The 12,229-nt window shown below is 51.2% G+C and overlaps 1 protein-coding gene across 1 annotated transcript in view; it reads left to right on the top strand.

The window, feature by feature from the left end:
* The window catches only part of SLIT3 (slit guidance ligand 3), a 582,494-nt gene extending 570,536 nt beyond the window's left edge, over positions 1-11,958 (top strand). Inside the window, exons 33-36 of the mRNA XM_032851770.1 lie at positions 7,237-7,391; positions 8,566-8,851; positions 9,593-9,798; positions 11,386-11,958. Coding sequence (XP_032707661.1) covers positions 7,237-7,391; positions 8,566-8,851; positions 9,593-9,798; positions 11,386-11,621 — 883 coding nt within the window. The 3' untranslated portion in view covers positions 11,622-11,958. The remainder of the gene's footprint in view (positions 1-7,236; positions 7,392-8,565; positions 8,852-9,592; positions 9,799-11,385) is intronic.
* Positions 11,959-12,229: the final 271 nt, after the last annotated feature.

Raw genomic sequence — 12,229 nt, 5'->3', positions numbered from 1 at the left:
TTTCTTCCCTCAAACTTACTCTCATGAAGGCCCCCAAAACAACTCCCAGCAAGCCCAGTTGAAAACCATTGGTTTAAAACCAGTGGTTCTCAAAGTGGGGTCCCAGAGCAGCAGCAGCCAGGAACTTGTCAGACATGCCCATTTTCAGACCTCATCCTGCACCTACCGACAAGCTCTGGGCTAGGGCCCAGCCATCAGTTTTAAGGAGCCTCCAGATGATTCGATGAACAAGTCTGAGAAGTGGCAGCTTACACAGGAAGCTTTCCTGGAGGAAGAGCCTTTTGTGATGGGTCTTGAAGAAAGGGTGGAGTTTACATGAACAGGGAGAGCAGGTGGGCGAGCAGGCCGGAAGAAGAGCAATGACAAGCCTAAGGGACAGTACAAAGGGCTGGACCAGACAGAAGGTACACAGCAGAGGGTGGGTGGAGGGAACCCCAGGCAGGTTAGGACGGTGGGCTACAGTGGACACCAGAAGGAACTCACCTCAATGGCCTCAAGAGTTCCCTAGAGTCAGGGCCTCCCAATGTCTGTGTTCTTGGAGCCACTGGTCATGGTCATAGGCCTGTGGTGTCACACACATCTGAAAGCCTATATTTAAAATGGGTTTGTTTCCAAACAGTCTTCTCTGTGGCAGGACTGGTGGTGCCCCAGTAAAGTGCTCTTTCACACACTCTGGAAACGTCTCTTTCCTCCCCTGTGCACTGTGCATAATCGCAGGATTCATTTTTGGGGGTGCTGTTGAGGGCTGGGGGTGCGAAGGTGCTTTGCAAACTGAGCCTTGACATGGGCATGTCTCAGACAGAAGGTGTCGCAGAAGGCAGCTTCAGGAGAGGTTGGGCTCTGTCCGGAGCTGGGAGCCCATGCCCCACACTGACATGAGCTGTTAAGGGGTGATGTTGTCAGTGAGAATGCTGGAACCCTTTGCTAATGCCTGACTCAGGATGTGAGGAATGAAATGGGAAGCTAGAGAATTCTCTCCTACACCCCTCGTCAGGGAGCCAGTGGGCTGAGGGTTAGTGCACGGCCCCAGGGAGACCCCAGGCTCTTTTTCTTACCCCTGGGACAAACCCAATAAAGGATGCCCATGCCTAGGTCTGCATGGCAAGCCTAGGGACAGACCCTTAGTGTCCTGCCATTCACAATCCTAAAGGACCCAAGTCTCCAGAAATCCTGTATTTAAAATGGGTTTGTTTCTAGGCTTCTCGGAGGCAGCACCCACCGTGCCCCAGCAGTGCGCTCTTTCACTCAGTAAACATCTCCCAGGCACCTCATGTGGGCCGGGCCCTGCACTAGGTATGGGGGACACAGAGTTAAACAAAACATAGTCCAGAAAAGAAGGCAGGTGTAGAAACAAGCAATAGTCACAGAGGCAGAATTAAATAGGTCTCCCAGAAGACACTGGCACATGCTATGGGACATTGAAGGAACAGACATTTCTGTTCAGAGAACCGGGGAGGGCTCCCTGGAGAAAGAGGTAACATTTGAGCTCAGGCTGGAGCTGGGGCTGACAAGCATTTCTACAGGCGGAGAAGTGAGAAGGCCCTGGGCAGGGGGAGACCCCGTCAGTATGCAAAGAAGCCATGCTTAGGGGCTAGGGTTAATGGAGAGCACAGAGTCACTATGGTGACCTCTGGCCACCTAGGAAGGCCTCCTCAGCCTCAGGGCCAGGGTGTCAAACCAAAGCTGATTTAATCAGGGGAATTGGCAGCTTGCAAAATTCTTCCCACTGAGGCCCCACGGACAGCTCCCAGTGAGAATGAGAAGTTAGCACCCCCAGCAGGGATTTGTAGGCCTGGAGCAGCTGCTTTCTGGGCCACCTTCATGGGGGTGCCTGATTTTTTTCATCTGCCCAACTGTAGTCACAGGTGGGGGTGCTGTACTTCAAGGTCCTACCCCGGGCTCTAGGGCAAACACACAGTAAAGCCTGTCTGAGCCCCTACCTGCCCCAGAATGGGAACAGGCTGCACTATTGCTGAGTTCTGAGACTTGTCAGAGGGAATTCAGGCATTATTTCCTACCAGCGAGGCCAAGGGGCCAAGTAAGGTAACAGACTTGGAAAAGTGGACTGTGGTAGCCTGGAGAGCAGAGGCTTTGTCCAAAGGGACTGCTGACCTAAGCTCCAGCAGATGCTGCCATGTGGGAATGCAGGTCATTAAGAGAAGCTAGAAACCCGGGCTTCCTATGTGAAATAGCTCTCAGTGTTTAAATGTGGGCCATAAGACAATTCTGTTTAGCCCACAGTGTAAGCTCCCTGAGTCTTAATTACCATAGTCCCATCCACTGCCAAGGTCTTTTTCTCCCTTGCCCCTCCCCACAAGTCCCGGGCAAGCGTCATCACTCTTATTTTAGGGATGAGCTGCACAATGCTCAGATGAAGTCTTTGGCCCCATAGCACACAAGCCAGTAAAGTGGCAGAGCAGAGTCAAACCCAAGTCAGGTTCCCACCAGAACCCACTTTTCCACCATGCTGAGGCATGACGGCCAGGGCAAGAGAGAGAGAGAAAGAAAGACCATGCAGCCACAGTCCAGGAGTTGGGGGGGCAGGGCAGGGGGCTGGTGTCGCTGCCCTGTGGTCTTGATGTCTCAGGCTACCACTTAACGGAAATCCCAGGGACGATTTGGTCCTGTAAGGCTCTATTGCCACCTAGTGGCCACAACTCAGCATCCAGGTGAACATGCCCAGTACCTGGAGGAATGATTAATTCATTTCATGGTGGAGTAGGGTCCTGTGGCTTAGGATCCTGGGTTTCAGTCTTGCTCCACCACTTCCACTTTAAGACTGTGAGCTGGACACCTTAAGTCTCTGAGCCTTAGGCCTCATCTCTAAAATGGAAAAAAAAAATTGTACCTCCCCTGTGGGGGTTATTAGGGTTGAGTGAGAGAATGCAGGTCAAGTGCTTAGCACAGAGTAGCACAGAACATGTGCCTGCTATTGGTATTAAAAGCAGAAGAGGGGGCGCCTGGGTGGCTCAGTCAGTTAAATGTCTGACTCTTGATCCCAGCTCAGGTCTCTATCTCAGCTTGGGTCTTGATCTCTGTGTTGTGAGTCCACCTTGGCAAGGAGCCTACTTTAAAAAAAGCAGGGGGGAGGGAGGCAGGAAGGAAGGATGGATGAAGGAAAGAAGGGAGGGAAGAAAGGAGGAGGAAGGAAGGAGGGAGGGAGGGAGAGATGGAGGGAAAGAAGAAAGGAAGAGGGAAGGAGGAAGTAGGAGAACTCGAAGTGTCCTCATGCCATTCCCAGACAGGAGCCACCCAGCTAGCTCTCACACGTCCAGTGCTCTCCACCTCCCACGTGGTGCTGGTTCATCTGGCCCAGTGGTTACTGAGGAAGACTCTCAGAGCCTGGTTGTCTCCCCTGTAATCCCTACATCTCTCTCCAGGAGACTAATTATGGGGCTTGAAACCTTAGTAGGATCCTTTCTTTTAGAGTTAACAGCAGATAGTTTTGGGTTGCTTTTTGGGGTTTTAGTCTGTTTTACCCCAACCTTTTTTCTTAGAGCAGCAGAGCCATTTTTCTCATTTACTTCAAGGGCCAAGATTACAAAGGAAAAAACAGTGAGAAGAAATGGAGCCATCCTGATTTATGAGATGGTGGTGGATAATCAGAGCCTGTAGCACCACCTACCCCAAAGCTCCAGGGACCTGCGGTCTGAAAACCACTGGCTTTAGGCATCACCTCCAGGAGACCCTAACAGAGATGTACCAGGAAGGCATCCTATTAACCCAGGAGCCCCTACTGGCCCGGGTTATGGGAGATTTGGATTTGGAACAAGCCCTGACTTTGAACCTCACTTCTCCCACCTCCTAGCAATGTGTCCTTGGTCAAGTTATTTAGGTTCCCTCCCTGTACAATGGGGCTCATGAGTGCCTTCCTCAGAGATGGTTATTAGCCAGCAGAAACAGAAACCCAAAGCCCTGGGCAGTTGGAAGGTAGAAGAGCTCTTCTAGGGTCCATGAACCTGCTCTCCGACTTGGTCCCTCCTGCCACACCCAACTCCAAGCCCAGGGTCAGGGTGGAGGAGATCATCATTCTACCTTTGAGTGCTTGCTAGGTATCAGGAACCATGTGCTGTCCATCAGAGCATGGCGAGGTTGACCTCTGTGCCATTGCTGGAGTGTGGAAATGGAACCTCAGGTCTACAGAGTGGTGGGATTTGCCCAGGGTACCTCAGTTGGAAGGCCCGTGTGAAAGCAGATCTCTCCAACACCCGAGCATGAACTAGCAGAAGACTATAGCAGGAGGAAGGGGCCTGCCTAGGACTCCCCTTGTGGGAATCAGAGGAGGCCTTCCACAGACCCAAACAGCTGGGGCACTGGGGAGCCTAGCAGTTACTTGGGGGCTGGGGTAGGGGGTGGCCTCACGTGCTCTCTGCTCCTGCAGCTCCTACCAAACCACTGTCTCCAGGCTGGGGCCCTCAGCAAAGGCATGCCAGGGCCTGGGCCAGCACGTGGAGCCCAGGAAGGAAGCAAGCAACGGGCTTGGCGCCCGTGACCAGGAAGGGGTTAGTGGTGTGTGTTTGTTCACTGTGTCTGTGTGTTTATAACAGCTGCCTCAGACTCCCTGAATTTTAGTCAGAAGGGAATGCCAAGACCACCCACCCAGAGCTCTGGCCTCTCTACAGCTCCGTCTCTGACAGGTGGCTGCCCAGAGTTAGTCACGTGGCTCGGGGATGGGGCGCTCATTCAGGACAGCGTCAGTTTACCAGATGGTCTGGGGACACAGCTGCATGTTCTTGCATGTATGTTTAAAAGCTGCATTAGGACCCCAGGTCAGAAGATTGTAGTCTCCACACACGGGCCTCATTCCCCCCACCCACCATCAACTCATCTGCGGGAGCACGGGTCTCACCCTTTTCCTCAGCTCACTACTTAGAGCAGTTAGAAGCTGCTGGAATAGAACAGCTCTATCTTCTTATGACTTCCCGGCTCCCCATCACAAACGAGATCCTCCAGTGGACTCTTAGCTACCACTCCATCCCTGTTGCCCTATTTCTTGACCTACCAGGACGCTAACATATTGGTCGTGAGCTCTGTGAGTTTCTGTCCTGTTTGCCACTGATCCCTAGCACCTGGGACACTGTGGCTCAGAGCAGACATCCAGCAGGTGGGAGACGGATGGCTGGAAGGGTAGATGATAGATGGAGGATGGATGGATGGGAGAGAAGAGAATGGTCATGATGGGTTTGGGAGGGTCCTGCGCCCCTGCATGTCCCCCTCAACCAGCACTTTTTCACAGAGATCAGCAGCAGAAGAGCAGGAGTCGCTAGTTTGCAGGCAATGGTGGGTTCCCGCTGCTGTTAACAGACCAGCCAACACTACTGATGATGGTCACATTTTCCCAGTGATTTACAGTCTATAAAGCACCTTCAAGTACCTCCTCTGATTCGCTCATCACGCTAATTCTGTCAGGTTGTCCTCCCCCTTTTACAGATGAGGAGACTGAGACCAGAGGGGTTCTGAGTGGTCACGGGGCCGCCAAGGAAGGGGCTAGGACAGACTCTGCTTTCTCCACTCCCCGCTCGTGAGCCTCTCTTCCCCCAAGTATTTTCCTTACCTCTCTGCTGCAACTCCCTTCAGTCGAAAAGGGCTGAGGAGGCAGCTGAACTCTGCCCTCTCCAGTCTGATGGCGGTGGTGAATGCAGAGGCTCCCTCTCCACTTGAGGGCTCAGAGAAAGAGTACGGTATTTCCAAATGCCTGTCACCTGCACTCAAGGCTCCCTCCCAGCCCTGGCCAAGGATCAAATAGCAGAAAGAGCAGAACTTTGGGGTCAAAAGTTTTGCCTATGCATTCTCTTTTTGGAACATATTAGCTGGATGACTTTAGACAAATCCTTTTACCTCTCTGGGCCTCATTAGTCTGATCTGTGAAATGGGGTATCTGATGCCACTTGACAGAATGATGGTGAGGGTCCAAAAAGAGCAGAGAGCCATTCAGCATGATGCCTGGCTCTTGCACCTCGAGGCCTCATGAGCCCTCACTGAGGGCTGCTGGGACTGAGGGAGGCAACGCAGGAAAGGAGCGTATGTGTGGGCTTTGAAGCTAGACGGACCTCAGTGTACAGTCCTGCTCTAGTTGTGGGGACCTAGGAGCATTATTTGACCACCCTGACCTTCTGTCTCCTTGTCTTTTTTAAAGATTTTAACTATCTATCTATCTATCTATCTATTTATTTACTTATGAGGGGGGAGAGAGAGAGTACCTATGGCGGGAGCAGAGGGAGAAGCAGACTCTGTGCTGAGCAGAGAACCTGACGCAGGGCTTGGTCCCAGGACCCTGAGATCATGACCTGAGCCGAAGGCAGACACTTAACCAACTGAGCCCCCCTAGGAACCCCTCTTTCCTCGTTTCTGTAATGCTGTAAACATGTGAAGCAGTGTTACGTGGTATTACTAATCCACTTATGGTCAGCATACTGCTGGAGGTGCAGGAGATGAATTAGATGGCACAAACTATTGACACTTTAATTGAGAGCCTTTATTTTTCATATGTACTAGGAAAAATATAAATCACCCTGAAATATTCTTTTCATGGGCAGGAGTCCTTAGAACAATGCTAGCTTTATATCCTTACTGATCCTTATGGGGGAAATGGAGCAATTGAAGAAAAACACGTTAATAATGGTCCTAGTGGCATGCCATAGAGCAAATATTGAGAAGGTGGTCTGAGGATGAGTTTGCTTAACTCTGTAAAATTCTAGAAAGAAATGCAAATAATATAACTGAATGCATGACATGGCCGTAGACTGGCTCTTGTACTGGAAGGGGGGGAAAATGCTATAAAGATACTACTGGATCCACTGAAAAATTAAAATCCAGCCTGAGTAGATACAAGTATGTTACCAATGTTAAATTTACCAAAGTTGAAAATTGCAGTTTGCTTCCGTAGGAGAATATCCATGTCCTTAAGAAATGCACACTGAGGCATTTTGGGATAAGGGAAAGGTATGTAACTTTTAAAGGATTCAGAGTGTATACATGTATGCATGTCTATGGAGATAGATGGGTATGGAGACAGAAAATTCATGATAAAGCAAGTGGGGCTAATAGGGGAATCTATGGATTTAAGAAGTATTCTCTGTACTGTTTCTACTTTTGCAACTTATTTAAGTTTGAAGTTATTTCCAAATGAAAAATAAAACAAAATGCTGGGAATGCTGGCCAAGTTCATGGGCCAGTGCCTGGCTGTGGGAGGCACCCAGCAAACCCTCTGATTCTCGCCCCTTCTCTCCTGCCCAGTGTGGAGACCGTGAATGATGGGCAGTTTCACAGTGTGGAGCTGGTGATGCTAAACCAGACCCTGAACCTGGTGGTGGATAAAGGAGCCCCCAAGAGCCTGGGAAAGCTCCAGAAGCAGCCAGCAGTAGGCATCAACAGCCCCCTCTACCTCGGAGGTAAGGCCCTTTTCCCCTCCCATCCCCATCACGTCCACCTCCCACTGAACCCTACTGGCCAGGGTTCTCCCGATCTCACCATCCACTGCCAAAGCATATCAGGAAAGGCTTCATGGAGGTAGTGACAACCAAGCTGATTACCCTAAAGGGTAAATAGGCAGATCATGGCGAGGAGGAGAAGGAGAGAATATAGGCTCCTTCTGGGGAACTACAAGTGGTTCAGGAGACAAAGATGATGGGAATGGTGGGAAAAGGTGAAGATGGAAAGGGGTGGGAGGAGATGGGAGGTCAAATCCAGGCCCTACTATCCACAGACTTCAGGTCACATTCCCTCTGCCTTGCTACCACATCAAACACTGTGAGGCTCAGGTGACATATGTAGTACACGTTTGAGATGAAGGTCATACAAAGGCCGAAAAGGAAGTAGCCATCTGTCTGGCAGAACTTGGGCCTGAAACGCAGCCCAGGGCCTGTAATTCTCAAAGAGTTATGTGCAAAAGATAAAAAAGTCACCAGAGCAGTTTGTTCAACAAAGAGATTCCCAAGGCCTCCCTGCCGAGGAGACCCCTCCAGAAGGCTCAGGAATCTGTACTGTTAACAGCTGATCCAGGTGCCAGGGGCCCAGAGAAAGCCTTCCATCAAAAGCAATCCCAGAAGGGACACAGTTTCTCCCCCACTGGAGATCCCCAGAGTTCCACAGAGCAAGGCTGCTCCCCCAAATCCCTTATCTCCCAAACTCTAGCTCTCCCACCCTATATTCCGTGGGGCCATGACAAGGGGCAGGGGAGGTCTGGTGGGGACAGCAGAGGAATGGGATACACCCTCCTTCCCCTGCCTGGAGGGGGTGGTCCTCCTCCGTCCAGCAGGTGGCCCTGTGATGAGCCAGACCTGCTTTCTCTAAAGAAGTTTGAAGTAAGGGTTTTGGGGGGAAATTTTCTATACTTAAAATGATGGCAGCAAATTCACGTTTTTTAAAGAGTTAAAGTACAGGACAAAAGCTAGGAGCCCTTGTGTGGCTATGGGCCCAGGTTTTGGGCCATTCCCTCCATCTGAACAGCAGATGCTCAGAGCTGTGAGCGCTCAACTCTGAGCACCCGGAGCCCTCCTTCAGGCTCAGAGGGGCTGGTGGGCAGGGCAGGGTCTTCAGGCAGCTGTCCCGGCACCCCTCCCACAGGCATCCCCACCTCCACGGGCCTCTCGGCCCTGCGGCAGGGCACAGACCGGCCACTGGGCGGCTTCCACGGCTGCATCCATGAGGTGCGCATCAACAACGAGCTGCAAGACTTCAAGGCCCTCCCGCCACAGGCCCTAGGAGTGTCCCCGGGCTGCAAGTCCTGCACCGTGTGCAAGCATGGCCTATGCCGCTCCGTGGAGAAGGACAGCGTGGTATGCGAGTGTCACCCGGGCTGGACCGGCCCACTGTGCGACCAGGAAGTCCGGGACCCCTGTCTGGGCCACAGGTCAGTGCCCTGCGAGCCCGGGCTCCCCACACGGACTCAGTCCCCGCCTGTAGCCCTTCCCTGTCCAAGAAGCGGCACTGAGGAAAGCTGGAAGGACTGTGGTCAGACGGTCCCCAGAACCCATGTCAGTGTGACTGCTCAAGCGGGCAAGAGCTCACAGAGCCAACAGCAGGTCCCCCTTAGAGACAGTTTGTGAGCACCTTGCTGAGAGCACCTATCTCCGTCAAGTGGAATGACGGTGAGTTTCAGCATCAGTTTCTCCATCTCAGAGAGGTGGGTAAGACTATGGGCAGCATCAAAACCACAGAGGAGAGGGGATTGTAGAAGGTAAGAATGATGTCAGGTGTAAAGCACTTATCCCCATGCCTGGCACCGCTGTGGGTAGATGGGAGGCGCTGGGGGGAGGGAGTGTACACTAGTGACATTGTTCTCAATTAAGATTCCAGAGCAATTATAACATTTAGAGAATGCTTAGCTGCTTCAGAGCAAGTACCTGCCACTTGGAGAGGGGAGGTGGCAAGCCAGCCAGCCTCGTGGCCACAGCTGGCAGCTGACTTGGCACCATCTGAGCCTCTAGCAGGTCGGATGCTGCTACTCAGCCCCTGAGCTAGCAGAGGGCAGACTATGGGATGGAGAAGACCTACGAGGACCCGCTCTGAGCCTGGGCCTTGGCTGCGGTGGACCGAGAAAACCTCTGCAGTGCTCTGCCTTCCCCTTTCTCATTCTGTCTTCTGCCAACAGCTGCAACCACGGGAAATGTGTGCCAACCGGGACCTCGTACGTGTGCAAGTGTGCAGAAGGCTACAGCGGGGCCACGTGTGATCACAAGAATGACTCCAATGCCTGCTCTGCCTTCAAGTGTCACCAGGGGCAATGCCATTTCTCCGATCGAGGGGAGCCCTTCTGCGTGTGCCAGCCTGGCTTTAGTGGGGAGCACTGCGAGCAAGGTGGGTTCACTGTGCGCAGGGGAGGGGGACCGGAGGCGGCCACGGGAGGCAGAGCTAGACTGTAGATCCAGACTGCCAACAGTCCAGTTCCAGCCCAGAGGCTGCATGCTCTTGCACCTTCATCTTGAAAATGGGGGAACGCCCTCCCTCGCTGAAGCAGTTGTCCACTGCGGTGTAACTAGCCCCACAACCCCAGGGATCCAAGCCCTCCTCCGTGACCTTGACCCATGGAGTTTGTTCATTTTGAAATAAGTTCATTTTGAAATAAGCTCAAAAATAGGACAATTAAAACTGAACTGTATTAAAATTCAAATCTACCTCCCCCAAGAGGGCTTTTTTTCCTGCATGGAAATAAAGAAGTCTTCCTCCCTGGGCCCAGATTTCTAGGCAGACCCCTCGGTCTCTAAAGGACTCTCACATTTATACCTAGTCGCAATACTATTCTCAACCAAAACAGACCAGGTTTTGAAATTTTTTATTAAGAAATATATTTTGAAATAATCTGAGATTTAACAGAAAACTTGTCAAAAAATAGCTTTCACACTCCTGTCACCAGATTCCCCAATGACCATATTGCCACATGGGCTCTCGCCCACCACCCCACGTTGTACACACAGGCACTAATGTGTAATTTTTTTTTAATTATGAGCTTGTTACATCATGCTTAACAAAATTCATTAAAATGAATAGAACCCTTTCTCATTCAGTCTCCTCTGAGGCTCATAACCTGTGAAGCAGTAGGAAGAACAGGGAAATGGGTCACCGTCTTCCAGACGAGGAGAGTGGCTCAGGGATGACCAGCGTCTTGATCAGGCTGCAGGGCTGGGGGGTCTAAGCTCCTCCTTCTCCTCAGGGCCTTGCTTTAGACCTTCTCCCAGTGTCCACACAGAGAGTTTGGCAGGGCGTGGAAGATTCAGGCTGCTATCAGGGCTCATTAACTCCTCATTCAGCTCCCCGCTCCACGGCAGGTCCCCGAGACACAGCCCTGGGCTACATCCAACGCCTTGCCCTGTTCAGTTCTGTAGCCCCCATCTCAGTTTATCCTTACCACGCATTCACTTCAGGGATGAGAGAATTAGTGTTTATCCTTACCACGCATTCACTTCAGGGATGAGAGAATTAGTATCTCAACTCTATACCAGTGGGCACTGGGCAAAACTAGAGAATTCCTGGGTTTTGGCAAAGCCAGAAATCCCAGTATTTAATTGATCTTGTGGGGTTTTTAATGGTGACATTTGGTTTCTAAGTCTAGGTGGTACAATCAAAACCTGGGGCCAGGATTTAGCCCATAGCCTACTACTTGGCCACATCTACTGTGGTGTTTGAGTTCCGTGAAGGAAAGGACAGGTCCTGCTTTTGTCACCAGGAAATGCTCAGGCCTTAGTTGTAAATCTAGCAGCAAGGCAGGCCCAGAAGAAGCACTCCATATTTGTGCAACAGCTGCATGGGTTCGTGGACAGGCAGGTGGAAGGACGTGTGAAGAAGTACAAAGGGTACCAATGTTCGCCAACAGCCGGCCCAGGAATGGCCCCCGGCCGGTCATCTGTACCACCCAGGCACTGACCTTACCTCTTCTGCCCTCTGCAGAGAACCCATGCCTGGGGGAGGTGGTCCGAGAGGTGATCCGCCGCCAGAAGGGCTATGCCTCATGTGCCACAGCCTCCAAAGTGCCCATCATGGAATGTCGTGGGGGCTGTGGGCCCCAGTGCTGTCAACCCACCCGCAGCAAGCGGCGGAAATATGTCTTCCAGTGCACCGACGGCTCCTCATTCGTCGAGGAGGTGGAGAGACACCTCGAGTGCGGCTGCCGCCCATGTTCCTAAGGCCAACTGCCCACCTGCCCCCCCACCACTCAGACTCCAGCTTCGTGGGGCTGGGACAGCCATGTGGGACCCCCTTGAGAGTCGAGGTGAAGAAGTAGAAGCTGGAGAGAAAGCAGAAGAAGAGAATATTAAGTATATTGTAAAATAAACAAAAAATAGAACTTATTTTTATTATGGAAAGTGACTATTTTCATCTTTTATTATATAAATATCACACCGTCTGAGTATATGTACCATATAGTGAGTTATTTTTACCAAGTCCTGTGTATTTGTTGTGGTTTTTATAAACAGCTGTTAAAATTTTTAAGAAAAAAGACTAATAAAAATGTTTTAAAACAAAAGGATAAGAATAAAGAAGTGATAGCCTGTCCGAGGAGAAAGAAGGAAGTTTTTATGCTGATGAAACAGTTTCTTGTCAGCAGAAACCAAGACCTGCTTACTGAGCTCAGGAAAAGGAATGATAAGAGGAAGAGAAGGAAAAGATTTTTCTTTGTTTCTTCTTACCTTTAATGACTCTCTTTTCTTCCCTAAAAGCACCCAGCTTTTAAATCCTGGTTGCCGAAGGCCATCCTTCTAGGAAAAGCCGCTGCACCCTGGCCACCTCCGTA

This window comes from Lontra canadensis, unplaced genomic scaffold (genome assembly GCF_010015895.1).
Source record: "Lontra canadensis isolate GAN:19392208 unplaced genomic scaffold, GSC_riverotter_1.0 scaffold5, whole genome shotgun sequence".
Classification (NCBI taxonomy): domain Eukaryota; kingdom Metazoa; phylum Chordata; class Mammalia; order Carnivora; family Mustelidae; genus Lontra; species Lontra canadensis.
The sequence above is the reverse complement of the archived record's forward strand: the minus strand, read 5'-3'. Positions and strand labels throughout refer to the sequence as shown.